General features: G+C 37.0%; 1 protein-coding gene across 2 annotated transcripts in view; it reads right to left on the minus strand.

Moving 5' to 3' along the window:
- LOC146483381 (putative E3 ubiquitin-protein ligase HECTD2) overlaps positions 1–26,834 on the minus strand; it is a 31,268-nt gene that overhangs the window by 4,120 nt on the left and 314 nt on the right. For both annotated transcript variants that reach the window (XM_085106088.1, XM_085106089.1), the window contains exons 2-15: positions 26,160–26,818; positions 19,506–19,608; positions 19,008–19,097; positions 18,372–18,436; positions 17,264–17,309; positions 15,526–15,635; positions 13,360–13,405; positions 5,563–5,665; positions 4,483–4,606; positions 3,772–3,871; positions 2,904–3,011; positions 2,187–2,319; positions 1,148–1,236; positions 380–541 (exon numbers count right to left, since the gene is read on the minus strand). In XM_085106088.1, coding sequence (XP_084962214.1) covers positions 380–541; positions 1,148–1,236; positions 2,187–2,319; positions 2,904–3,011; positions 3,772–3,871; positions 4,483–4,606; positions 5,563–5,665; positions 13,360–13,405; positions 15,526–15,635; positions 17,264–17,309; positions 18,372–18,436; positions 19,008–19,097; positions 19,506–19,608; positions 26,160–26,818 — 1,938 coding nt within the window. The remainder of the gene's footprint in view (positions 1–379; positions 542–1,147; positions 1,237–2,186; positions 2,320–2,903; positions 3,012–3,771; positions 3,872–4,482; positions 4,607–5,562; positions 5,666–13,359; positions 13,406–15,525; positions 15,636–17,263; positions 17,310–18,371; positions 18,437–19,007; positions 19,098–19,505; positions 19,609–26,159; positions 26,819–26,834) is intronic.

Raw genomic sequence — 26,834 nt, forward strand, 5'->3', positions numbered from 1 at the left:
GTTACCTAGCTCTGTCCATCAAAGCTTGAACCATGAGTTGTAAAATGTGGTCCTTTGTGTTTGCAGATGAGGTCTCATAGTGCAACCACTCAGTCCATTCAAATGAAAGTTGTACAGTTGCACTAAATCCAACAGCGTTGCTCTGTTTCACAGCATTTGCAAAATGAGCAGTTTAAAACCCATTATTCTTAAGCTACTGTTCTAATAAGTACGCAAACTTTTCAAAGATGGGCCTTTTGTTTGCACTGTTCAAGTTATGTGGTCTGACTAATTGAAAATACAAGTTTTGTATCTGGGGGCATGCACAGTTCTCAAGCCAAGTAATTTAAACTGCTAAAACTGTACCAGAGAGAGTTTTAAAGTGATAAAAGATTAATACCGGCATAGTCTCCATAAGATCTTGAAGTCCTAGTGGGGCAATACCAACAGTAGCATGAGGATCATGAAATGGAACAACAGCTGGACTCAGAAGCTTCTTGTAGCAGCACGGCGGAAACCTGATGTCTAAAATAATACTGTTGTAAACTGCTAAACCCATCAGCTATGGCATTGTTAAGGACAAGAAAATTCTAAGAAAAATTGTCATCTGGTACCTCATTCACTCATGCATGGACGAACATTTTTTCAGCAACAGAAATCAATACCAAACATAATGCAGCAGCAATAAGCAAGAAAACCCTTTAATTGGCAAAACCACAAGCCATCCATGTAGAGATAAGTTAGGAAAAGTGGTCAAAACTACTATACTCGAACAGGACCATCCAAACCACAAATTAGATGATGGTCTCTGCCTGCACCTTCCTTCCTCAACCTCAAAAGATGGTGTCTTTATTGTATAGCCACCCCTCATATCCAGCAGTAAAAAATGACAACGAGATTCAGACCTTACTTTTCTTGTTTACCTAGCAATGCTGACTCTTGTTAGCTAAATATTTCTGTGTCAACTCAAATTTTAAAGCCAATAAAATTTGGTTGGAAATGTTCATGAGGTACGGTGTCTTTGATAAATCCCCCACCACCGACAAGGTGAGTGCCCTTCGAACAAACTTGTTATGACAAGTTCTCTTACTGTTACCTATCAAATGAGTGAATGATCTAGTTATGAGTTTTTTCACTGAGATAAAAAACAGTGGGTTACAAAGGATACAACACCGACTAAATTGAATTCCGAGTCATTATCCATACATGTCTTGCTAAACCAGTATGTTCTTGACTTCTCATCGTAAGTAAACATCCCTGTAAAGAAAATGAATGAAGTTGTGTAACTTGCCTTGAAGAGAGTTCACTGAAGAAGAAAGTTGAAGTGACAAAGTAAACATTAAATAAGTCCATAAGCAGGGCTGTCTTGAGTAACCACTATGAGGCCAGCAACTACAGTGAAGAAACTGATTATAGCCACCTTAACTTAGAGTAAATAGAAGAAAGATCCTCGCAGTTAGTATGCAACTTAAGCAGTTGCGAAAAGAAAGCCTGAAAAAAAAATTTTCAGGCTTTCTTTTTGCAGCTGCTTAAGTTGGGTACTAACTGCGAGGATCTTTCTTCTATTTAATCTTTCATCCGCAGTTCACTATATGATATTTCATGTATTTGTACTCATTGACTTAGAGTGTGAAAATAAATAAAAGACAACAAGAATGAAAGGTTTCTTTTCAGTTTACCACTGCAAGCTTAACTTTCCTTCTGCAGCTAACTCCTCCAAAGATTGATGACAACTCTAATAGGTCTGCTAATTAGCAGGTGTAACATGCACGTAATGGAATAAAATGTAATGGTATATATTCTGGTAAATACAGGAGAATGATGTTATTCAGTCAGTGACACAGGCATGTTTGGAAAATGAAAATCTGAGCTCCCTTAAACAGAAGTAGATCCTATGACTTTTGATTACTTGTTTGGATGCTCTACAACTGAGCTGCAGAAGACTTGTAAACTAGGTTTGTGAGTCTTGTCAAGCTCAATGGTGGACCATCCAAACTGTAGTCCTGTTGTGGGAAAACAGATTTCTTTTTGTTTGTTTTAGTATGCCGGTGTTACTGACTGAATAACATCATTCTCAACATGGACATACTTAACTGACTTGTACAAAAAGAGACTGAAATGCTTAGCTGCTGGGCAAGGGACCATATAATTATTCTAGCATACAGAATGAGCATTTGACATAATTATTTTACTTGAATGGCACTTACCATATTCTGGTCTAAAGATTTTTCTAACCAGCAGAAGGAACCACTCCTTTGTTAATCCCCCCATGTCCAGACCTGGTTCACCAGCAAATGTCACCTTCAGTTTCTTCTTCAAGTCACGCTGCTTGCGTGAAATCTATGAGTAAAATGTACAAGAATTTAAGGGCGTGTTTCTTTGGAAAAATCAGAATTCAGATTTTTGATCCCAGATCACTCGGATCTTGGTACATCAAAGGAAGCGATGAATCCACTCTGGGTAAGGATACGTCGGTTCCTTTGATACACCATGATCCGAGTGATCTTGGATCAAAAATCCGGATTCGGATTTTCCCAAAGAAATGCACCCTAAGAATGGTTTAACCCTTTAACCCCTAATATCAAAGAACAAATTCTCCTACTTTGTCCCCATACTTGTCTAATGAAGAAGTTATTAAAATACCAAGAAAGTTCACTTTGGGTATTCATATCCCTAATTCTCATAAACTCGGGGCTGAATAAGCATTGATATTACAAGGAGAAATTTGATGCTGATCACTGTTAGGGCTTAAAGGGTTAAACTACCTCTGAAAATATACAAACTCTGGTTCTAACTTTTGAGTGTGAGGATGAAATCAAATACTGCATGTAACCAAACATAGAAAAGCCGTTGAGCAGTTGTTAAAAAATTTACTACCCATGCAGTGCAAGTGTACACTAAGGAGAAATTAACTGATTACTCACCTCATTCAATGAATCATAGATCAAGTGAGAGCGTCGCACTTTGATGTTGAGAAACAGCATTCCCATGTCAGGCATTTCTCTCCTTTGAACTTTTGCAACAAGACTTTTCTGTTCAAAGCAAAAACAAGCAACAACTTAGATGCGTCAAGAAGTTCAAAGACACCTCAATTATGGCATTAAACTTTAATATGTTGAGCAAAAAGATCAATCCAAACTTGCAACATTTAACACCTCAGAATCTACTACACTTACAGTCACACCAACTTCTGTATAATTTAAATTCAAAGGGTAAGTGTTGCCTGGCAGTGACAAGACATAATTTATTTTGTCCAATCTCCAATATCCCACCTTTTAGTCGGGGGGGGGGGGGGGGGGGGCACATAGAAGTTTTCATGTACATCTTTGTACGCAAAATTCGAGACCTTTGCCATACTTTTTCCAAACCATTATTTCTTTTTCCAGACTCAATGTAAGAGTCAAACCACACTCCTACAGCAGAAATAACTTTGGCTAAGGTGAAATTTAAATGAAATTCAACTAGCTGATTGACTAAGATTTCACTTAGCAATAATAAGCACCTATCGTAACTTTGACAAAAACTCCAAACATTTTTTCAAACTTCATCTTTGTCTTCTATACTTTTTCCACGTCTGGAAAACTTGTTTGCAGATTTGTATACTTTTTCAAGAATTCCAGACTCTGTACGAATGAACCCTACATGTACCAGGAGATTTGACATGCACATACGCTGGTGTTAATGGTACTTGCCACTTAGAACCTGTTTTGTTTGTAATTGGGTTAATACATTATAATATATGCAAACTAAGCTCTTGAAAACCTGACAGCAGAACTGCTTAAATTAGCTTACCCTAGCCATTACGATCATTTGTGACTCCGAGTCCTTCTGCATGATGAAGCGCTTGGCTGCTAGGCTCAGAATGAAAGGGTACTGGCAGAATGAGAACTTGCTGCAAAGACCAGAGGAAAAAACAGTTGGCTTGTACTGTTCCACTCATTAATGTGCCAGTGAGTGAAAGTGAAATCTGAGTGTCAAGTAAATGCAACCTTGCTTAACTTCAAAGGCCCTGCATGTATCTGTGTACAATAATATTTTTATTGAGTTATGGGGTACAAATTAATTGAGGGTTATAAAATTAGTAAATAAATAAATGAATAAATAAATAAATAAATAAATAAATAAATAAATAAATAAATAAATAAATAAACCCCTTTCTGGCTTAGTGGTAAATCAAAGGGTAATGCCTCAGCAGAAAGATTGTCCTCAAAATTTCACAGTTGGCTAAGAAGGGAACTTCGTTTTTTGGACAATATCCTCCAATGTACCATTCACCTGAGAGGGTTTATTTTAAAAATATCACTTCAGCACTGACATGTTGTATTTAAAACTGTTTTCATGTGGCTCCTGAAAAAGAGTTCTTCTGTATAAATTTTGATAAATATGTAGCTGTTGGCAAAAACACAACTTTTTTGTTCTTCAGCAAGTTAGCACAATGTTCATTTATACCAACGCCACCAACACCCTGAAGTTTGATGTTAACTCAACACACTGTCTACTCACCCAGGGTTTGCTGCCGGGTTCTGCCATGAGTAATACTCACTCATAAGATCAATATGATCCAAAGAGTGGTTATAGAAATAGGTGTGGTTCACAAGTGGAGGGATCAACAACCAGTTGGACGCATCTGATATAAGATAAAATCAATATATTTACTCCAAAGTCATGCTAAAACTCAGAGTAAGCATTTGAAGGAAATGATGTTATGAGAAAATCAACAACAAAAGCAATTGCACTACTTTGGACAGCCTAACCAACCAGTTGAGATTATTAACAAGTTTAAATTTAATCATCAACATTGCTCTCTTTTAAGAGCATTTAAAAGCATTAAAAGCATTTAAAAAGTCACTCCTAACATGCACAGTAGACTAGCATTCCCTTTTCCTCATATTTTAAGTATTAAGTACTGTATAGATTTATGATTCAATCATTTCAGCATTTAACTTTTACAAATATCAAATATATATGCAGTGATGAGCCTTCATGTTTACTAAAACAATCTGTCACCTACATTAAACCTCAGGTCTATTGAATGTCAGTTATTCAAACCTCAATAAACATATTTTAAATTGGTGCAAACACAAAGGCTACAGCACTGTCTTTCTAAAAAGATCTCAATCACAGATAGAGTAATTTGAACTGAGATTATTTCTATTGTACAAGGTAAATAAAAAATCATGTTCAATCAACTCTGATTTCAGTGATGGAAGTACACTGCCAAAATAGTTAACAAACAAGTTCACTATAAAAGAATCCTTTTTTCTTGCAATTAAAGCAACATTTAGCTTTAAACTGACAAATAGAACCAGTTTAATTTCCATAAAATGTAAAATAAATTATTTTGTTTACTTAAAGTAAGCCAGACAGAAATTATGCTATGTTAAACTAAACAGGCCAGGTTTGAATGATGATTTTAAAGTATTAAACATTGCAAACAACGTCAGTTACCCTACTGGCCATGGGGCTAGTAGCTATAAAATGATCATCACAAATGTTTATCATTTATCATGAAATGAATTTATTATCACTATTATTTTAATAGTTGTTCTTCAGTTATTTTTTACTAGTAAGATAATGCCATACTTAATAGTGCTAGAACTTTAACGGCAGAAGGAATCCACCAAGTACATTTCTCATCAGGAGGAAGTTCATTGGTTTTGGTCGGAAACAGACGCACACTGATGAACTTTAGAAAAAGAGGACAACTCAATCAAGTTAACTTTTCTATATACAGTACAAGAAGTCCAGTTTCTACTTCACCAAGGCCGCTGGATAAAAAGATAAAAGATGCATTAATACAGCATGATAATAGCCTCAATCTGAAGGAAAATATCCTCAAATACCAGTGATAAGATGAACTTTTCACAACTCTGTGTATTGTTTTATTTTAGGATTCAGCACTTTCCTGCTAACATTTGTGAATATTTTGCTTCAGGTTGAGGCTATTTGTACCGTGTATAAATGTGTCTTTGGTCTTTTTGTACAGTGGTCTTGGTGAATTCAAACCTGGACTACAGTTTATTTCAGTCATATTCATTTGAATGCAGATCAAGTTTAACATAAGAGTCAAATCTACACTTTAATCTAGTAATTTATTTTTATTGCATTTGGTTCTCAAAGTAAAATGACTGTATTACATGTCATATGTTTGGTTATAATTTGGGATGATTTTAATGTGATTTTTGCCAGTTTACTTAACTGAAGTCTGCATCTATGAAGTGCAACATAAACTGCACCTAAGGAAACATTATAATTATAAATTTTTAATTTGAAAGTTTACTCTATGTAACAATTTTTAATAAAATTAATAAAAAAAATTACATTTTTTAAAAAAATTAACAAGTATTGTTAATTTTTTTAAAAGTAATTTTCCATATTTCTTTTGATTACAATGTTTTTTATTTAGATTTAATTTGCAGGTGCCAGCCCTTACTTTACTGACATCAATCATCATCAAATGATTTTTTTGTTTTATTATCAGATAATCTTGAGATTGGTAACATTCTATAATATTTATTTGTATATTTAACACATGTTCAGTATAATTGGTACTTGTTCAATATAATTGGGACTAATTGGTGTTAGTGGTTATCGCCTGTTATCCGGTGTTAGAGCCAATCAGGTTCATGCTCTTCCATAGCTTCCAGATGTGATAATATTATCCGCTAACAAGACTGTTAGAGCCAATGAGAGTTTTGTTATTCAATAACAGGATAACACAAACAACAACTCAAGTGTTAGCCGATAATATTAGTCAGTTCCACCAATAACAAGCACTCATTACAACACATCGTTATTTGTGGCTACAATTAAGCTTACGAAATTCAAAGTCTGCAAGAGGGCACCAGCACACCTAAAATTGCTGTCCCAAATACATGAGATTTTCAGGGAAAATAGTCCAATTCTCTTCAGATGTTGTATTCATTGTGAATGTTTAACAATACAAAAGGCAAAATGTCTCAAGGATTAGGTGTTGCTCAAAATTGAATTGCTATGAGTATGTTTGTTTCATCTTCTCCACTAGGATTCTACTTCTCCACTGAAAAGAAAATAAAGCTGCTCTTATGAAGAAATCTTTTCTCACTAACAATGGAATCAGTGATCGCGTCAAAAAGATACGGCTACAGGCTCGTTTGTTTAGTCTTTTTAGTCCCGGCCAATATAAAATAAAGAAATCTTTTTTTCACTAACAAAAAAACGATTGTCACAAAAAGACACGGCAACAGAGAAGTCAGGATTGTTTAATGTTCTCCAGTATTTGATGTATCTGCCTCTTTGAAGAAGAAACAAACGGCAATAGCGACAACATGACACGGCTACAGAGAAGGTTCAAAGAAAGACCTCTTGTTAAGGGGCTTCTACATTGTAAACATTCCTGCACGCAATTATCTAGCGACAAGATAATATAATGCCCAACATGAGTGGAGAATAATTAGGTTTTGTCCCATTAACTGGGCATTTCCGTGTAACGATTACTCTGTGACGTTTATTTGGAATGAAGAACTGAAAATGGGTGAAGAAGATTATAGTGAATTTAGCAGAAAAAGATTCCAAATTGTTGTCTATTTGCAGCAGGATATGCGATTATACCACATGTCTTTGTTCGGAGAAATTATCAATTGCTATTGACAGATAAACACCTGAACGTCTAAGCCATCGTCAGCCAATAAGGGGAATGTTAGTCGCTAACAGAATAACAGGTTTTCCGTTAGTACGTAACCTCAGATCTAATCACCAATATTTAAGCCATAGGACGGAAAAACATGCTAAATGAAGTGTCTACCCTCCTTTGAACGCTGCAAGTCACGACTCAGTTGCTTGCTTTTAACGAAATATATAATTAAGGGAACCTTAAGTTTGAAAGGCCGTCAGCCAGCCGAATAAACTCTTGGGATAAACTGAAGATATCGGCGGTATCCAAAAACGAACTTTATTTTGACGATTCATTTGCTCAATTGACATTTAACTACGTTTCGAATAAAACAAGGAGCACCAAATGATTTTATTATAAAACAGTTGTTTTTCTGAAACACAAGAGGGGCCGGATATCGCCGAACAAAACGTTCAAGCCAATTTTCGTTTGGCGCCAAAATGCGATCACTTGCCGCGAATCACGCTCAAATTTAATAATGGCAGGAAATACTTGTAAGTGTACTATCAAACGATATGCTTTTGCTCCTGGCATTTTCGAAGACTTTTAATGGTCTAATCAATATTGTCAAATCCACGGTTAAAATTTTAATTTACAAGCACAGTAGAGCGTTTTACTTACCCTAGCCGCCGTTTTCCGCGCACAAAAGCTACGAGCTCTTTCCCCATAAACTACAATACGCCTTCTGCTTTTCGCTCAAAAGCAACTTTGAGATTTGTACAATTTTGTTCGCTTTCGGCCGCACGCTCTTTCTCATGTTGTGATAGTTAGTGATAAACGATTACGAGCAGTGTTGGAACGGAAGAAAGTACCCGCCGAAGCCATGCATTGCGTTTTAAAAGTGACGAAACTGTCCCGTGGCAGGCTGGGTGAAGTTGCGAAGTAGGTGCTGGAGGGGGAGGAGGAGAGGCTTCAGTTCCGTTCGAAAATTCTGGCGAGAAAGCGTCAGGATTTATATCAGTTCTCCATGAGTGTCCCAAACGTAAGTATAATAATTAAATGATTCATATACTTTACTTGAATTCCCACTGAAATGGAAAACGATCTATTCACGGCTATAAACGTACATATGGAGTTTATTGTTCCGATGTAACTTGCCGTTTTCAGCGCGTGCACATTTAATGGTTAAACTTATTTTAGCCACGTGCTGCGGTGCCCAAATAAATCCCTCAGTGGGGGACGCTCAAACGGTGTTGATAAAAAGCTGCAAAGGAGACTACAATTATGGCAGCTGTAAATTATTTTTCGTTTTTTACGTTGTTTTTCAGAATGCGTGATGTTTCTCTGCAAACCAAAAGGACTTCAAAGGACTGCCGGCAAACAAAACAATCCATTTTACGAATCAAGTTAGCTATTCAAGACAATGCAAGGGAAGCTGCAGGAAATAAACGGCACACCTTGAGCGACTCTTCCCTTCCTTTCCGGGTCCTTTACAATATAAATATTTTGAAGGTAACAGCAAAATACCGCCCGCCACTTCCAAGGCGTTTGACAGTTTAGGTACATGCGCTCGACGCGACAGCGCGACAGAGTGTGCTAGAATGAGGTAATGTAAAATTATACTCGGTTTTTCGGTCATAATTTTCAAGTCAAAACGGCACCCAGTAGGGTAAATCGATTTTTGACATTATTAATTAAGGCCTTTCGAATAGCCGTGTATTTTGCAGTTGTATCGAAGAGTTGCAAACAGAAAACATCGCGGGTAGAGCACAACCGCCTAGATCAGAAAGATAAACATTATTTTAGTCATGTCCCAGATTTATAATAAACAAGACGCTTTTCAGAGCGTTTACGTGGGATGCGTTGACTATGTTTAGCACTAGTGGCCTCATTTATTGTACGCCTCGCCGATTTTTTAACCTTCCCTCCCTTCGCGATTGAACTAACTGAACAGTTTTAGTCAGAAAGATTGCGTGATATTGAGTTGCGCTACTTGAAATTTTGCCGCCTAAAAATAGTTCCCGCCAGAAAATGTCTTCGGCTGAAAGGAGCACTCTTTTTATCTGAAAAGTTCACTGCTAATCATAACTTTTTGCATACATGAAAACTTGACAACTTTCATCATATTTTTGCTTCTCATACAAAAGTCTTTCGTTGTACCGGAGATTCTTTTACAATAACGTGGCGTGACTCACGTTTTCTACTCTTGTTATGTAAATAAAAGTGTAAGATTACAATGTAAGATTACAAATTGTTTTCGTTTCATCAAAAAAACAGAAAGAAAAGAGGCAAAAAGCTTTCCTAAATGAAACCTTTAATCTTTTTGTGAAGTGGATTTCCAGTTGCGTTTAAGCATCAAATCGACAAAGTCATGCGATGTGTGTTTTAGCTTATCAATGATCTTTCCCCCACGTATTCTGGATGGTTCTACAACTGTCAAACAGAAGCATGATTCCTTCGCTTTGAACTCTCCAATTCCCACCGTTTTCACTGTCGAGCGCTTCTTAGAAGTTATTCTTTCGATTTACTGCTTCAAAAGGGTTAGTTTTCTTTTTGAAAACGGCACATTGGAATCTAAAACATTAAAACAATTTGGCCACGCAACTAAAGTCAAGCCTTTTTAGTTCCACCGAGAGATCACTAGGACCTGAATAATCACAATAGTAATTAACTCCCGTCCGATCCCTCCTGACATACACTAAAATATTGCACTCTGATTGGACCGTTTTTGTTAAAGACAATAAGGACAGTACGAGACAAAAAGATCCCCTCTAGGAGAAAACTGAATTTGATACATCTAAAACGAGTTAATAATTGAAAGATGCGCATTTGTGGATACAAACGGCCCCCATTTTATAACGTGGGCTCCACAGGCATCCCACGTAACGAGTTTTTCACGAGAAGTACGATAGTTGACTTCATGTGTACGTGCTGTTTCATTATTTGGTGTTGTATTACCTACATTTAATTAGTCAGGCCATAATACGACCCAACCGAGTCCGTCGAGAGAAATTCAGCTTGTTTAGCGAGCCATAGGGCGCTTTCCGTTCGACAAAATTTTCGAAAATTTCGGGTGGGAATCGAATGGAACGGAATCTTTTCCGGAGAAGATTTTCGAAAATTTGGGACAACCTTTTCAGTGTTCCCGAAAAGTGGAAGTTTCGGTCTTTTCGAAAATCGTGTTCCTTTCAAAAGCTTCCAGTCGGACTGTTTGAACACATACGATAAGCGGGGTCAAGAAGCCTGGGGAAAAAACTGACCACGTGACGACCGACAATCGAGACCAAAATTTCCGAAAATTCAAACCGAAAATTTTTGGTGCATGGAAAGCATAGAAAGCACCCTATATTTTCAGCGGAACAAGCGATTCAAATGAAAATGCCTCGCCCCATTCCCGTTCATTCATCGTTCCATTTTTACCTCTCCCGTCAGGCTGATTATCGTCACGTTCTGTCTTGCTTATTAGCGTGATTTTTTATGGCTTGAATCTCGCCACTTTCTCGCCAGAATTTTCGTACGGGACTGTGTCACTGGTGAAAGCCTCTCCTCCTCCCCCTCCAGCACCTACTTCGCAACTTCACCCAGCCTGCCACGGGACAGTTTCGTCACTTTTAAAACGCAATGCATGGCTTCGGCAGGTACTTTCTTCCGTTCCAACACTGCTCGTAATCGTTTATCACTATCACAACATGAGAAAGAGCGTGCGGCCGAAAGCGAACAAAATTGTACAAATCTCAAAGTTGCTTTTGAGCGAAAAGCAGAAGGCGTATTGTAGTTTATGGGGAAAGAGCTCGTAGCTTTTGTGCGCGGAAAACGGCGGCTAGGGTAAGTAAAACGCTCTACTGTGCTTGTAAATTAAAATTTTAACCGTGGATTTGACAATATTGATTAGACCATTAAAAGTCTTCGAAAATGCCAGGAGCAAAAGCATATCGTTTGATAGTACACTTACAAGTATTTCCTGCCATTATTAAATTTGAGCGTGATTCGCGGCAAGTGATCGCATTTTGGCGCCAAACGAAAATTGGCTTGAACGTTTTGTTCGGCGATATCCGGCCCCTCTTGTGTTTCAGAAAAACAACTGTTTTATAATAAAATCATTTGGTGCTCCTTGTTTTATTCGAAACGTAGTTAAATGTCAATTGAGCAAATGAATCGTCAAAATAAAGTTCGTTTTTGGATACCGCCGATATCTTCAGTTTATCCCAAGAGTTTATTCGGCTGGCTGACGGCCTTTCAAACTTAAGGTTCCCTTAATTATATATTTCGTTAAAAGCAAGCAACTGAGTCGTGACTTGCAGCGTTCAAAGGAGGGTAGACACTTCATTTAGCATGTTTTTCCGTCCTATGGCTTAAATATTGGTGATTAGATCTGAGGTTACGTACTAACGGAAAACCTGTTATTCTGTTAGCGACTAACATTCCCCTTATTGGCTGACGATGGCTTAGACGTTCAGGTGTTTATCTGTCAATAGCAATTGATAATTTCTCCGAACAAAGACATGTGGTATAATCGCATATCCTGCTGCAAATAGACAACAATTTGGAATCTTTTTCTGCTAAATTCACTATAATCTTCTTCACCCATTTTCAGTTCTTCATTCCAAATAAACGTCACAGAGTAATCGTTACACGGAAATGCCCAGTTAATGGGACAAAACCTAATTATTCTCCACTCATGTTGGGCATTATATTATCTTGTCGCTAGATAATTGCGTGCAGGAATGTTTACAATGTAGAAGCCCCTTAACAAGAGGTCTTTCTTTGAACCTTCTCTGTAGCCGTGTCATGTTGTCGCTATTGCCGTTTGTTTCTTCTTCAAAGAGGCAGATACATCTAATACTGGAGAACATTAAACAATCCTGACTTCTCTGTTGCCGTGTCTTTTTGTGACAATCGTTTTTTTGTTAGTGAAAAAAAGATTTCTTTATTTTATATTGGCCGGGACTAAAAAGACTAAACAAACGAGCCTGTAGCCGTATCTTTTTGACGCGATCACTGATTCCATTGTTAGTGAGAAAAGATTTCTTCATAAGAGCAGCTTTATTTTCTTTTCAGTGGAGAAGTAGAATCCTAGTGGAGAAGATGAAACAAACATACTCATAGCAATTCAATTTTGAGCAACACCTAATCCTTGAGACATTTTGCCTTTTGTATTGTTAAACATTCACAATGAATACAACATCTGAAGAGAATTGGACTATTTTCCCTGAAAATCTCATGTATTTGGGACAGCAATTTTAGGTGTGCTGGTGCCCTCTTGCAGACTTTGAATTTCGTAAGCTTAATTGTAGCCACAAATAACGATGTGTTGTAATGAGTGCTTGTTATTGGTGGAACTGACTAATATTATCGGCTAACACTTGAGTTGTTGTTTGTGTTATCCTGTTATTGAATAACAAAACTCTCATTGGCTCTAACAGTCTTGTTAGCGGATAATATTATCACATCTGGAAGCTATGGAAGAGCATGAACCTGATTGGCTCTAACACCGGATAACAGGCGATAACCACTAACACCAATTAGTCCCAATTATATTGAACAAGTACCAATTATACTGAACACGTGTTATTTGCTTATTCATTTTGTCTATTAATAATCACTTTCTCTGTATAATAATGGTTCTTGCTCAATCTCTTAAAATTTAAACTGGTGAACACAGTTCCTAGAAAGCAAACAATGAAGCTGAATATTCTGTCTGGAGTAACAGTTTTATTTTATATTAACACTACTACATGTCTTTAGTTCTGAGTTTGCCACAGAAAGAGAAAACTTCAAAAAAAGTATACCTGCAGTATTCTTGTTATAGTGGCTTTAAATGTGTTGACAGGAAATCTAGAAATAAATTACAGTGCAGTTTTCATTAATTGTATGAGTCACGTAAAGTGGTAGAACAAAAATGGGTGAATTTCAGTTCTGATGTATAAGGGATTTTAATACAACATGATGACGAAAACAAAATGTTCAAGATATTTGAGTGACCAAGAAAATGGGCCATTTTCATGATGGCATTGTAATATCGTCTGCCACACTGTTTTGTCAATAAAGTACTATATTACCGTAAGAAAAAAAATTTAGGTGTTGGTATCATTTCACTACAACTAACCGATCGCGAATTCATTCAGTCCCAGTGAGTAAATAACAGTAGCTTGAATAAGCATGAGTAACCCAAAATGGAAGGATTCTGGTGACCTATTGCTCTGCAAATGTACGTTGTTGTACATTTCATTCCCTTTGTCTACACAACTGCAATGTGAAAGGATCAAATTCAATGTTCTACTTAACGTTAACATACAGTGAATTTTTCTTTTTCTTTCTGACCTTGAAAGCCATCACTCGGGAAATTCAGTTCCTAAGACAGTTTGGCCACATTAGACAAATTGAAAGAAGTGGACAGGAATAGTCCCAGGGCAGCTAGTACTTATCAAGGAAATGTGAATTCATGTTTTCTGGGGTGTTATGTACAGCATTTCCTAGACCCTGTATTACCCTCTACCTTCAACTCTTTAAATAGTATATTGCACGCTGTGCACTTGAACATGTGAAGAAGCTGCATGTCACATTTCCAACAGGTGAAAAAAAAGTTTGTTAATCGCAGGTGGAAAACTTGAGTCACAAAGAGAAGATGCTTTATTTAGCAAGATAGTATTTTAAGCCAGAAAATTGACGAAACTCCATTCTTCAGGTGGCTATCTTTGATCACTCTCTCTAGTGATAATGTAGCATGAACCTTCTTAAAACAGGCCATTAAATTATGAACAAACAAACAAACAAACTTGACAAAATCCAACAGATGCTTATATGGACTAAATCCAAAGGCCAGCTGTCTCTTGTATACCCTCCCCCCTCCCCTATAAGGGTGCAAGCCACAGGGGTGGGAGGTGGGGGCAGGCAACAACAAACTTACCATTTTCTCTGTAAATGAAATAGAGACAAAATTATTCCCTAACAGAAAAAATGTTCTACAAAATTGGAATTTTTGGGATACCTTATCAGGTCAGAAAAACTATACATATATCTTATTCGATGGTTTTACATATAATACGCGTGGATATTTTGCGAGTTGTGTAGTATTTTTCCGTGCCCCGGAGGGGCGAGGAAAAATACGAGCAATGAGCAAAATGTCCGCGTGTATTATATGTAAAACCATCGAATAAGAGATTTATTATTCCACTACAAAAAAATTTGTTATTTTGGCTTCTCTGTTTTGGTAACAGTTTTGAAATACACCCGGCATTATCTGTCCATCGGTATATGGCGCGTACGAATGATGTAAACAACTCAGAAAGCCAGTTAAATGTCTTTAATTTGATTGGATAAAATGAAAAGATAAATGACAAGTGATTGGCATGCTTAAAACTTGTTTTCGAGCTTCCATCGTTTCAAAAACTATTCTTCGTCCAGTCCGGCCATTGTTGCTCCTTTTTTCTGCCTTTTCCGTCCGTATTCGCTCTGTTGTAAACCAGTCAAACCGGGACATTACAGTGTACTACGGTCTCATATTTTGCGTGTTCTCTTGACCTTATTTGGTGAAATGACATAATAGTGGAATAATAAATGACAATATTTATCATTATTTTTGTCATCATTTTAATTTGGCCGAGTATTTTGTTTTTACCCTACTAATTGTTTCTAATCTCGCACTCTGATTGGCTAATTTTCTGTTGTGGATAATTAAGAGTCTAGACAACGCTGCTCGCGTCAATCAGTGCGCGGAAATTTTGACAGTTATTGTAAAAATTTTCTTTGACGTTGATATTGTGGTAAAACACAACGAATGTGGTTTAGTGTTGTGTGCACTCTTATCCACAACGATATTCGCCATCACAGTGGACTCACGAGGCGTACAACATTTTGACCACTGTGATGACGAATATCGTTGTCAACAAGAGTGCAGACAGCGCTAAACCACATTTGATTTGTTAAACTGATCATAAATGGGTCAGCAAACTGACCTTCTAAACCAGTGAACAAGGAACTGATGTTCTCCATCTGTAAGAGATGAGACTTGTCGTAGCAGGTGAGCAAAGATGACATATGTAGCTGATTTGTTAAACTGAGGGTTCTGAAATGAAATCATCAGGAACGAATGGTTAGGTACTAACTAAAATGTATTGACTTTTTGGCAAGATTTCACTGCATGGCCCAGATCTTTTTGTGACTTTATCAAAAGTAATTCATTAAAAGGCTACTTGTAATGATGTGCCACCTCTACTGCCTAAAAATTATCTGCACTAAAATACTAGCAGACAAGCTTCACTTGCAGATAAGATAAGTTTAAAAGTTAACAAGCTGAGTCGTATGTGAGAAAGGATCTAGCAGGGATATTCAAAACAATATGGCAGTGAACAAGCGGGAAAGAATCCTAAAAAAATAGTCGTTAACTTTTTTTCAGCAAATCAGCAGTTTAATCAAAGGCTCCTGTGAGCCGACTCGTGAATGCAGATGACACATAGTAATTGAAATTTAGACGGCTACGGAAACTTCCTCAAATTATTCTGTACAGATTGAATAAGCCGATTATTCTGATGCGCCAATTAAAAAAAATCACGTGTTTTTTTTATTCAAAGTTCATAGGAGCACGCCATGTGCAGCTACGTCATGCAAATTCGTGTCCCCGATAGTCCGGGGCTACTGGATTTCGCGATCGGGCTAGTGGATTCTAACCATCACTTGCCCGATGGGCAAGTGAAGTTTTTTTGGGAATTAAAATTATTAAATTACTGTAGGGCAAGCCGATCTCACAAAGGGAAATATGTTCAACAAAGTATCGCATTACATTTCATGCCTGACATAAATGCGTGAAATTTTTCCTTTGGAGTTCAGTCCACGCAATCCTCAAGTAAAAATAATGAACTATGACAAGCTCTTGCTAAATAAGAATTATTTATCGACTGCGTCCTTTTGCTTTCCCATAAATTTCCAGTTGTAAATTTCGAAAATGAAATATTTTTTCCCTGTGAAACCTCTATGAAAGCTGACAAGATCTTAAAGTGTTCATTTCACCAGAAATTTGCATAATTTTGTTTACGACGTCAATGATGCGTGACATGGCACGTTCCGCTTTCGCGTGAAAACTGACAAATTAAATTATTTTTTAATTAAATTATTTCTTAATTAAATTATTTTTAATTCTTAAAAGAAACCGCACTTTGTAGAAAAAAACGAAAAAAACCTTAACTTTGCTCAGATTCAACGAAAAATCTCCATTCTTACACTGAAATGATTGTCAAATTATTCTCTACAGAATGAATGAGAGAATTCTGACGCGTCGTGAAAAAAATTTTCACATTTTTTTTTTTTCACTAATTGAGTTTACGACCCCGGACTTTCTGAAAAACTGAAAAAACTTGTAACTTTGCTCAGAATTGAACGAAAAATCTCCATTCTTGCTCTAAATGATCGTCAAATTATTCTCTACATATTGAATAAGAATTTCCTGATGCGCCGTGAACAATAAATGTTCGCGTGTTTTTCCCACTAATTGAATTTGAAACTCACTCACTGCGCACGCCCGAAAGTTAACGACAAAACCGACCGACCGACTGATCGACCAAGTCAAAAGCCAGCTATCGCTATAACTCGTTCATTGCGCTACGCGCATTCACGAGTTAAAAATATCACCAAATAGGTTTTCATACATTACAGCATGACGTATGAGAATAAAATAAAAGCAAAACATATTTTAATCACCTGTAGAAGTATCGTATAAGCTCTGAGATCAGTCTTTGTTCTTTGCCTTTACAACGAAGGAAAAAAAAAAACAGTGATTACTGGGAAGGCTGATAAAAAAAATTTGACCATAACTTTAACACATTATAAAAATTCGCAGTGCTCTGACATTAATAGGTGCTCAAGAAATCAATCCTATAATACTTTGTGTTAATAAATTTATTATTAATGCTCTGAATTAAAGATTTTCACAGATACAGTGGAACCACTCGTGGGAATTCAAATTTGGATAGATTGATGAGATTAAGCCAAATGCACAAGATAAGTTTATGACAATGTCACCACGATCAGTGATGGAAATGACAGAAGAAGCTTTTGCTTGGGCTGCAGCTGGCACAAAAAGTGGTCAGCAACAACATGGTTCCATTTGTTAATGAAGTACTCATAAGGAAGGGTTCCATGGAAGCTATCATTTGGGTTTATTAACTAGTCATGGGTTGATACCTAAAGGTAATTTGGCCGAGACAAAAAGATTTGAGAGCTGACAGTTCGTGTGCTTAATCCCTTTCTTGTCAAATATTCACTTCCATGCACGTCCCCATTGACACAGCAACAAAGTTTCTCCTCCTTCATGGTAGCAGGCTATTCTGAATGCAAGCCCCCTCCCCAAATATATGTTGATCACTCCCATTCATATTAGTCCCCATCCCTGAACGCTCATTTCGGAAATTGGGTGGTACATAGTACGGAGTTCATACATATACATACACTGTATATATGAAGATCATTAAGCTCAATAAAATAGATTATTTCATCTTTTAAACAAATCAAGGGAGACGAGGTTTCTTAACATCTGCCTGTAGACTGTTCAATATTTTAATTAGCTCCAATTAAGATTTCTTTAGTTAGTAAATGTTTACCATAAGTGACAGTATTAAATCTAAAAGATGAAAAATTATAAAAAACAATTCTATCATTTTAGATACAAATTAAAGAAGTTATGTACAGTTATATGTAGGGTGATTAAAAATGTACAATATTATTATTACAATTATTACACAGGTATTGTTTAGTACGTAATTGTGTTATTTTACAATCATATTTTTTTATTAAGAAACATTACCACTACCTTTTAATGTCTTGTAAAAGGCTGTTAATCACAGATTTGAGGACATTCTTTTGCACATCTTGAGGCTAAATTAGATATGAGAAATTAAGAATACAAAAAAAGTGTGTTAAGGTTAGACAACGGAGCTAAAGCATGAACATTAAGAGTACATCATATACAGTAGTGTTCCCCACACAAAATACACTGTACCGGGAAAAATAGTAATGATGAAGAGTGCTTACTCACTGCAGGTCTCATTAAAATAAGAATTATTATTAGCCATTTCACTAAACAAGAAACATTGTATGCTGATATCATGGAAAGGTGGTTGCTTATAACTAAATTCCCCCAAGTTAAGAAGGTGCTAAGGAGTATAAATTATATGGAGAACAGTGAGAAAGTATTTACTGGGGGAGAGGGTAGCCATGCATAGTAATCTGGAGGCCCCAGGTTCGAATCCCCTCTCTGACCACTAGCTTGGATTTGTTTCGGGGTGGTCCCCTGTTCCAATCCTCGCCCACGCTTTGTAAATGGCCAACTGGTAAGCCTCCCTGCCAGTTGGGTTTTTTAAAGAGTTTCTGTTCTGTTTAAAATATTTGTTTGATTACACAGCCCCACAAGCTTCATGTATAAATAAATTTACTTTTTTCTTATTACCAGGGAAAGGACAATATCATATGTTATCCGGACAAAGTCATAATCTATGCCACTTTCACCAAACTCTTCTGGATCAAAGTCATCTTTCCTCTGCAAAAAAAAAAAAAAAGAAGAGGATTCAATCATTGCTTATGACAAATTTATGGCTCTACAGAGCACGTTGTAAATCATTAAAAAGCTTTTCAAGAGTTGTGAGACAAGTTTCACAAAAAAACATTATGGGTATGGGCAACAGGGCCTAATGAGGGCTTGATGGAAAATGATCTCTGGATAGTCTTACACATAATTTAGCCTTGAAACTCCCACTTTACTTTAACTTTGCGTAAACTGTTCCAGTTTTAAATATGTGGGCTGCAACATGTTTTTTTATTAATAACTTTTATGTAAAGTGCAATTGAACTTTATGGGAAACAACGCCTTAAACCAGCTGTTAAAGCTTATTCTATATTTCTTGTTATTTACTGTTTTTTCATTTCTTTCACTTTATTCAAAACATACCTTGAATACTGTGACCATTTCAGAAAAGGAGTCAAACGTCAACGTCAAAAATCCAAGAAGATCTTGATATTCTCCTGAAGCCATGGCTGCCCTCCAGTCATTTCTAAATTTGTAAAAAAAAATTATTAGACTAAAATAAAAAAAGTCATAATAAAATTAATTAAAAAATGCAACTATAAAAAGGACAGTCCAAAGTGTAATCTCCCCAGACTAAGAAAGGAAACTTTAATTAACTCTCAACAAATTGATGTTTGAAGTGTCAATTTTCATACACATGGTATTATTAGACTTGCTTGCATTACAGGCTCTTGAAAATATACCATGGGGGAGCAGGGATGGCGCAGTGGCTAGAGCACTGGCATCCCATCAATATGGCACTGGTTCGATTCTGGGACTCGGCGTCATATGTGGTTTGAGTTTGTTGTTGGTCCTTGTCCCTGCTCCAAGTAGTTTTTCGTTGGGTACTCCGGTTTTCCCCTCTCCTCAAAAAAACCAACATTTCTAAATTCCAATTCGATCTGGATATACATAGTGTCCCCAATTAGTGCTCCAAAGTAAATACATTGACACTTACATAAAGTGATTTTAATTATTTATTTATTTATTTAGTTGTTCATTTTTTTATTTCATACCATAAGGTAATGAAGTGCATCACTTTTTAGGAAGCTTTTACTACTCAACTCCCCCCCCCCCCCCCCCCACCTTAATCGCAACTTTCAGGAAGCTTACATGTACTTTTAGGTGGCAAACATAATTAATTTTTCATGTGCAGTATCTAAAGCATATAAATCGTGGGCTAATCATTCTTCAGTTAATTAATACAGGGACAAAATTTAAAAACAGCGTACAAATTATTCCTACCAAATTGTTGTAGCTGCTGTTAGTAATAACATTGTTTTCTTTTCTGTGAAATCGGTATTATGGTCTTTTAACTTCAAATAAAATAATTTTAAAAAAAATCTATTGTTTTCATTTTTCTCTGCTCTTAGCATGAAACCAGTCAACACCTCCCTGGCAACAGATGTACATTAACTTTCAAGTTATCAAATATTTACTAGATAAGGTAAAAAGTATTTTTGAATTTAACCCCTTTGCTGCAGCACGTTTTTTCACGAATTCCTGTGTGCAAACATCTTCATAAGAGTCTTACTAAAGTGGAGTTTTCATTGCAGTCAAATTCTGTGTCAGAAAACACCCGCTCATCGCCAGAATTGGCCCATTTTCTATCCAGAATGTCAGTGAAACTTAATCTACTCATAACTACACTGTTTACAGCAAAAAAAGTGCAAATAGTTTCACATGGTTTTCAGAAACGATGGCACCTTCGATACATGCAATACAGCAACTTGTACGAGGAAAACAAACTAAGTCAGTTAAATGGTTGTGTACAACTTAGAAATTGCCTTACTCTTTGCCAGTTATTTTGGAATCTCCAAAAGTTTAATTATATGCATTTTTCATGTTTTACTGAGTGCGTAGGTTACAAAACATACACTATACAACAGGACATAATATTATTCAGTACATCCTTGTATCATGTGTGTAACCTGGTATGTACAAGATGTACTCAGTACCTCCTTATAGCAGTGAAGGGCTTCATATACATTGTACTTGAGAACGTTGCTCTTACAGCTAAATTATTTCTTTTGAACTAAGCAAGCATTATGTTGTAAGAGTTCAATTCACTCCTGGGGATGTTTCATCACACTCAGTCATCAACTCCATCATTTGCTTCCTCATAGACCTCTTTCATGTATGATGACTGATTTATTTAAATTTATTCTTTTAGATGTAAGTAATTATCCTTGGTATATACCACACAAAAGAATAGACAGTGCTTTTCGTGTGCGCTGATTGGGTAGCTCAGAGGTGATAAGCCAAGTACTATTCACCTCTGAGCAGCCAAGGAGAAACAAGATGACTTCCCGTTTCGCCATGGTTACTTAAAAAGAAATTATTTTGATAAACAAGGTGGCTGTTAAAAAAATACATACAATCATGTAAATGGCAACAAAGTTTGGTTTGACGGCATTTAATGGTAAGTTATTTAATCTTTCAACCTCATACTCTAAGGCGAAAAATGAAAATACAATCCCTTGTTTACAAAAACAGTGGAGCACTAAAATTACAATATTATTATGAAAACAATGAAACATCTAATATTTTTTAGCATGGTTTCAACAACAAGACGAATTTCACAGAAAAATTGAAGAAATGACACTGAACACGGAACTAATAACAATTGTCTCCAAAAGTTTTATTTGTCTGCAAGAAAGCGAGACGGAACTTTCTGCAATAAGAAATCACTTACCGCGTGGCGCTCAAGATTTTAAAATTTCATACCATTTGTTGGTATATTGTAAGAAATAAAATATTTTTTTGGTCCGCCAGTTATTCAGCTTGTGTGGTATATACTAATAAAAACAATTATTCACCTCAGTGTCGGTGATTAAGTGAAGGATTGAATAATAATATTGTTATTCACTACACACCGAATTTTAGAGTGAAAATTCTATTGAATTTTACACATGCTAACAAGCCTAGTAGGGCTTAATAATCATGAAAATAAAATAATTTATCCGCTGCCATTTATTAAAAGGTATACTCCAAATGTGAAACGTTGTACCCATGTAGTTGCACTCCTCCCCATGGCAAAGAATGAAGGGGTTTGTTGGCCTTGAAAATCACAGGGTGGTACAGTACTGTGAAAAAGTAATGAGAGCGAATTTCGACGAAATTCGGCGAAAAGTAGCGAAAAACAGCGATATTTCGAAGGACACGAAACTTGAACGCATCTTCTGCGAATTTTCGAAGCCGCTATTGTTTTGACACGCTCGAAATTATGGCCTTGTTGGCAAAATACAACTTGAACATTCGAACAAATTTTCGAGCGGCATTTCGAAATTTCGGAAGCTCAGTCTCGAATTTTCAAAGAGGAATTCGATTTTTCGAGAGAAAGGTATCGAATTTTCGGCAAATGATTCTCTCGAGGTTTCATCAACAACAATAGATGGATACGTAATCATGGCAACTGTAATTAAAGAGAGAAGTCTGGGCACCATACCATCGCTCACATGAATGTAAGCAAAATGTCACGAAGTTTGTTTTACTCCGGTTTATCTGAGGAGGATTCCACATCTTACCAACATGTTTGGCAAACTTTAATGTGAGAAAACATTTACCCAGAACAGAAATAGAAAGTCCACTGGAAAAATTTGCCGTTGCAGGTGGCAAAATTGACAACGTACAGTCGACCGTTCACTTCATGAACTTGCAAAAAACTTTCCTACTGTAGAGCAAAAGAAATATGCGTGGTAAAATGAAAACAAATACAGTTGATGTCACAGCGTAGGCTTCAGGTGATACAGTGTAATGTTTATCTTACTGTCGGTACGTCACGAAATTTCCATGTTACTTTCGTTTCTTTGAAAATGCCTTGATGTTTCCTCTCACTTATGCGAAAATTCTTCGCTATTTCGCTCGTTCGAAACTTCGTTTCATCGAAGTTTCATTAGCTTTTCCGAATTTTCGATTTCCACGCAATATTTTCTTCGAAAGTTCTTCGAATTTTCGAAGAAAGATTGCGAAATATCGTTCGAAATTTCCTTGAAAATTTTTGGGAACAAAGGACAAATTTCGACGAATTTCGCTCTCATTACTTTTGCACAGTACTGTATAATATATAATTTTCAGGGGTTTGAGCTAGAATACGACAATGATTCTATTCATGAAAGCTATTGTTACACTTCCTACATACTTAATTTATACAACAGCACATAAAAAAAAGTTTGTTTTTAGTCTAACTGGGTTTGAGACTTATGGTAGCCAACTAGCCACAAACTAGTTAAAATTCAGTTTCAGCTAGTTACTTTTGCTCTTTCACTAGCCATTTTGTCTAGTAAAAATTGTAAAGCGCTGCAAGGTCAAACAAAAATCTTATGAAAATTATTTATGTGAATAGACAGAAGAGAAACTAATTTTAATTTACAAAGACCACTCTTGCAGATTTCATAGACTTCACTGCTTTAATTAAAACAGTAAGTTTAAACAGCTAAATAGGAAACTAACGATTCACTTTTCTGAATTCCCCGGTTAAAAAAACCAACAAATGGCAGAATTATCTGCTCAGTTCCTGCCCCATTAGACTTTCTCAAAGTCACTCGCTCGCTTCTCATTGAATAGACCTGGCGCGAGCGACTTTTATCACTTGCAGCGCGCCAAATTTTCAGGAGGAATTTTCCTCCTGTAGCTATAGCCTTTTCCAATCAGAACCAGCGATATGAAAGTACACGTCAATCAAGCCAAATCGTAACCAGATCACGCGCGAAGCTGTTAGAACATACAACACTAACTCTTCGATAGCGATTGTTATTTCGGTCTACGACCAAGAACTTCTAAATTCCTCGCACTGATTATACGTTCATTTAACGACAGAATTTGTGTATGCCGGTTGCAAAAAGCAAAGTACAGAGATGTCCACGAACATCAGCGCAAAGTAATTGAAAGTCACTGTTGTGGAAAGGACGTGTTTTTATCGGCGCCTACAGGATGATCGGGAAAAAAAGCTTGACCTTTGAGGTGGCCCCATTCGTTTTCGATTTTCTACGTCTTGGCGAAAGAAAAGAGGTTATGTCCGTTTGCTTGGTTTCGGTCCAACTGGAGGTGATCGATCGGTATCTTGTGGCTTATACTGACCGAGTTATATGCTGCATTTTTTAAGAGTGTTTTGATAATAACTAGATAAGCCTCAACCTTGTTCGGTATATAGCAAGCTTTTTTCAGCCGTTAACTTGTTCGGTTGTTATATACCGATACGGATTTGGCCGGTATCCCAAACGAGTTAGCGGCCGAATTTCGTTCGGTATACAATAGGAAACCCATTAGAGCTGACACAGCTTATGTTGTTTTCCAGGTTTTTCCGTGAAGACAGCACTCTGCATGTCATGCTGTGTAGTGCTTTCATTTTAAAATTTATTATTGCAGTAGCAGCGCTAGCAGTAGCCGGTATTAATATTATTATTACTCGTGCATTCGAAATAAAGCATTTTAAAAATCTTTGCGAAGCGAATCGACATAATTTCTGCAGTCATCAAAATGTAAACAAAATCTTCGCATGCACAGTGTGTAGTACGATCGGTACGATAAAGTCGTTTCATGGGGCTGATAAAGCAAATGACTTGTCGTTTCACTCTTCAAATGCGTTGTCAAGGTTTGAAAATGTTTTGCAAATGCGTTGGCCCAATTTTTAAATGATTTTCAACGTATTTCGGTTTTGTTCGGAAACATTCCCAACGTTTGGAAACGCATTGGGAAAGTTTTCCAATGCAATTGTTGACGTTTCCAAAGATGCACTGAAATGACAAGAATACATTGAGTTGACAGTTTGACAACTTCGCACCCTGAAACGTTCGCGCCAAAATGATGTCACTTGATTCGATTTCCAGCAAGGGAAACAAGTTGAGCTCTCGCTCGAGCTCTGACGATCGCGCTTCACGCTCTCTAAGCTCGACTTGTAAGCAAGTGTACTGCCCCTGATGAGGAAAATTATGTGAAGTTTGTAGTAAAGTCAGACCAGTCCTGTTACCAGCCACTGAGCTATAGTGAGGGAGAAAGTTAGCCTCGAGCCCTGGGAACACAAGGCTATATAAGGGTGTTGGGAGTTGTGTGGTATTCTTCAATAATTTGCTCTGAATTTCTATTTTATAACTGTAACGATCTTGATATATTATGCAACGTGCAATGTCACAGGAAGAATTTCAATGGCCTTGTCTTTTCATTTGGTAAAACTTAGCCGTTGCACTTCAGAAATCCGAGGTTCAGCTAATAAGGGCCTTATTACAAGGCGAATTTCACCCCGCTAAGGGGGTGCTGAGATTTCAGCCTGGCGTTGTTAATAAACCCTCTTAGAAAAGAGTTGGTAATATTTACATGGAGAAAGTTCCAGCCTGAGCTGAAAGTCAGCCTGGGGTGAAAATTTCAGCCAGCTTAGCTGAAACTGGGATGGAACTTTGAGCCCGGTCAAACGGGCTGGAAAAACTCGTGGAATGCAATCAAATTTCAGCCCGGGTTAAATTTGTGAAGTTGGGCATGCGAAATCAATGTGATTTCAATGAAAACGCCTTATCTTATTATATATCAACCCCCAACCGGGCCAAAATTTCAGCCAGGGCTGAATATCGAAATTCGCAAAATAATGTAGCACAATTTTGAAAAATTAACGATCTAAGTTTATATACATACTACGATAAATTAGGTTAAAAATAAAACACAAGGTAAAGATAGTGCATACATGTAGTCTCATTGAGTGAAAATTCGAAATAATTTAAGCTTAAATATTTGCATGAAATCATCAACTTGACGTACATAAAAAAAACATTGCCCGGAGCTAAAAAACCTCTCGATTCTTGAGTGCAAAACCTGCGAATCACCAGCAGCGTGTTAGGTCATTTTATAGTTTCTTTTATATTAGTGATACCAAGGTAGCCCCATGTGCGAAGTGTTAATTCATATCTCCTGGAATTTTCTTCAGTAACCTCAATTGATAAAACGAAACAAAAGGGTTAAATAAAGGATATAAAGGTTGCTAATTGTGTCTGAGTGCATGTAAAACCGCGAAGCATAACATCGATCATGACAAAATATGATTTCTTTTACCTTAGCGACATGGCATCAAGATATTTTCTTCCCTCCAACTTTTTCTTCTCTTCTTTTCTAGAACGATTACTTCGATTGACCACCATTTCGCTGTCCGAAGAAGGAGCTGAGCGGAGACGTTCATGTTGGGGATTCGCTGACAAAAACTTCTCGCTGTCCTCTGATCCTTGTCTTACCAGCAATCCTCGTTTCTCCTTGTCTCTACGCAAAAGCCCCGTTCTTTTCTGCTCGCTGATTGCAGTTTTTGGTCCTTGCTTTGAAGAAGGTATTCGTTTACTTTTCTCGTAATCCGAAGGCAAATTCTGCTCCGCAACATTTGCATCGCTGATAGCTTCCGTTTCGCTGTTGCTGAGGTTACGCGAGAAACGGTTCTGTGAGTTTGGTACCCTTGAGTTGGTTGTTTTTGAAGTTCCTGACCCCGTATCTAGAGTTGTTACCTCTGCAGATCCTATGTTTTCTACATGCACTGACTTAGAAACCGGTTTAGCGTTAAGATTAGAAGTAGAAGACGAAGCCGCTTTCGAACTCTCGGACACATTTTCTTCCTGAAGTTCTTCTCGGCCAGAGTTCGGAGAAAAAGTATTTCGATGTCGAGAGCTGAACAGATTTGCTAAGCCACCCAATCTGCGTCCAGGACGAGGTCGATCTGGTTGGCTGTTCTGTAATAATCACATA

Source organism: Pavona decussata, unplaced genomic scaffold, assembly GCF_977016875.1.
Source record: "Pavona decussata unplaced genomic scaffold, jaPavDecu1.1 SCAFFOLD_39, whole genome shotgun sequence".
In the NCBI taxonomy this organism is placed as follows: Eukaryota; Metazoa; Cnidaria; class Anthozoa; order Scleractinia; family Agariciidae; genus Pavona; species Pavona decussata.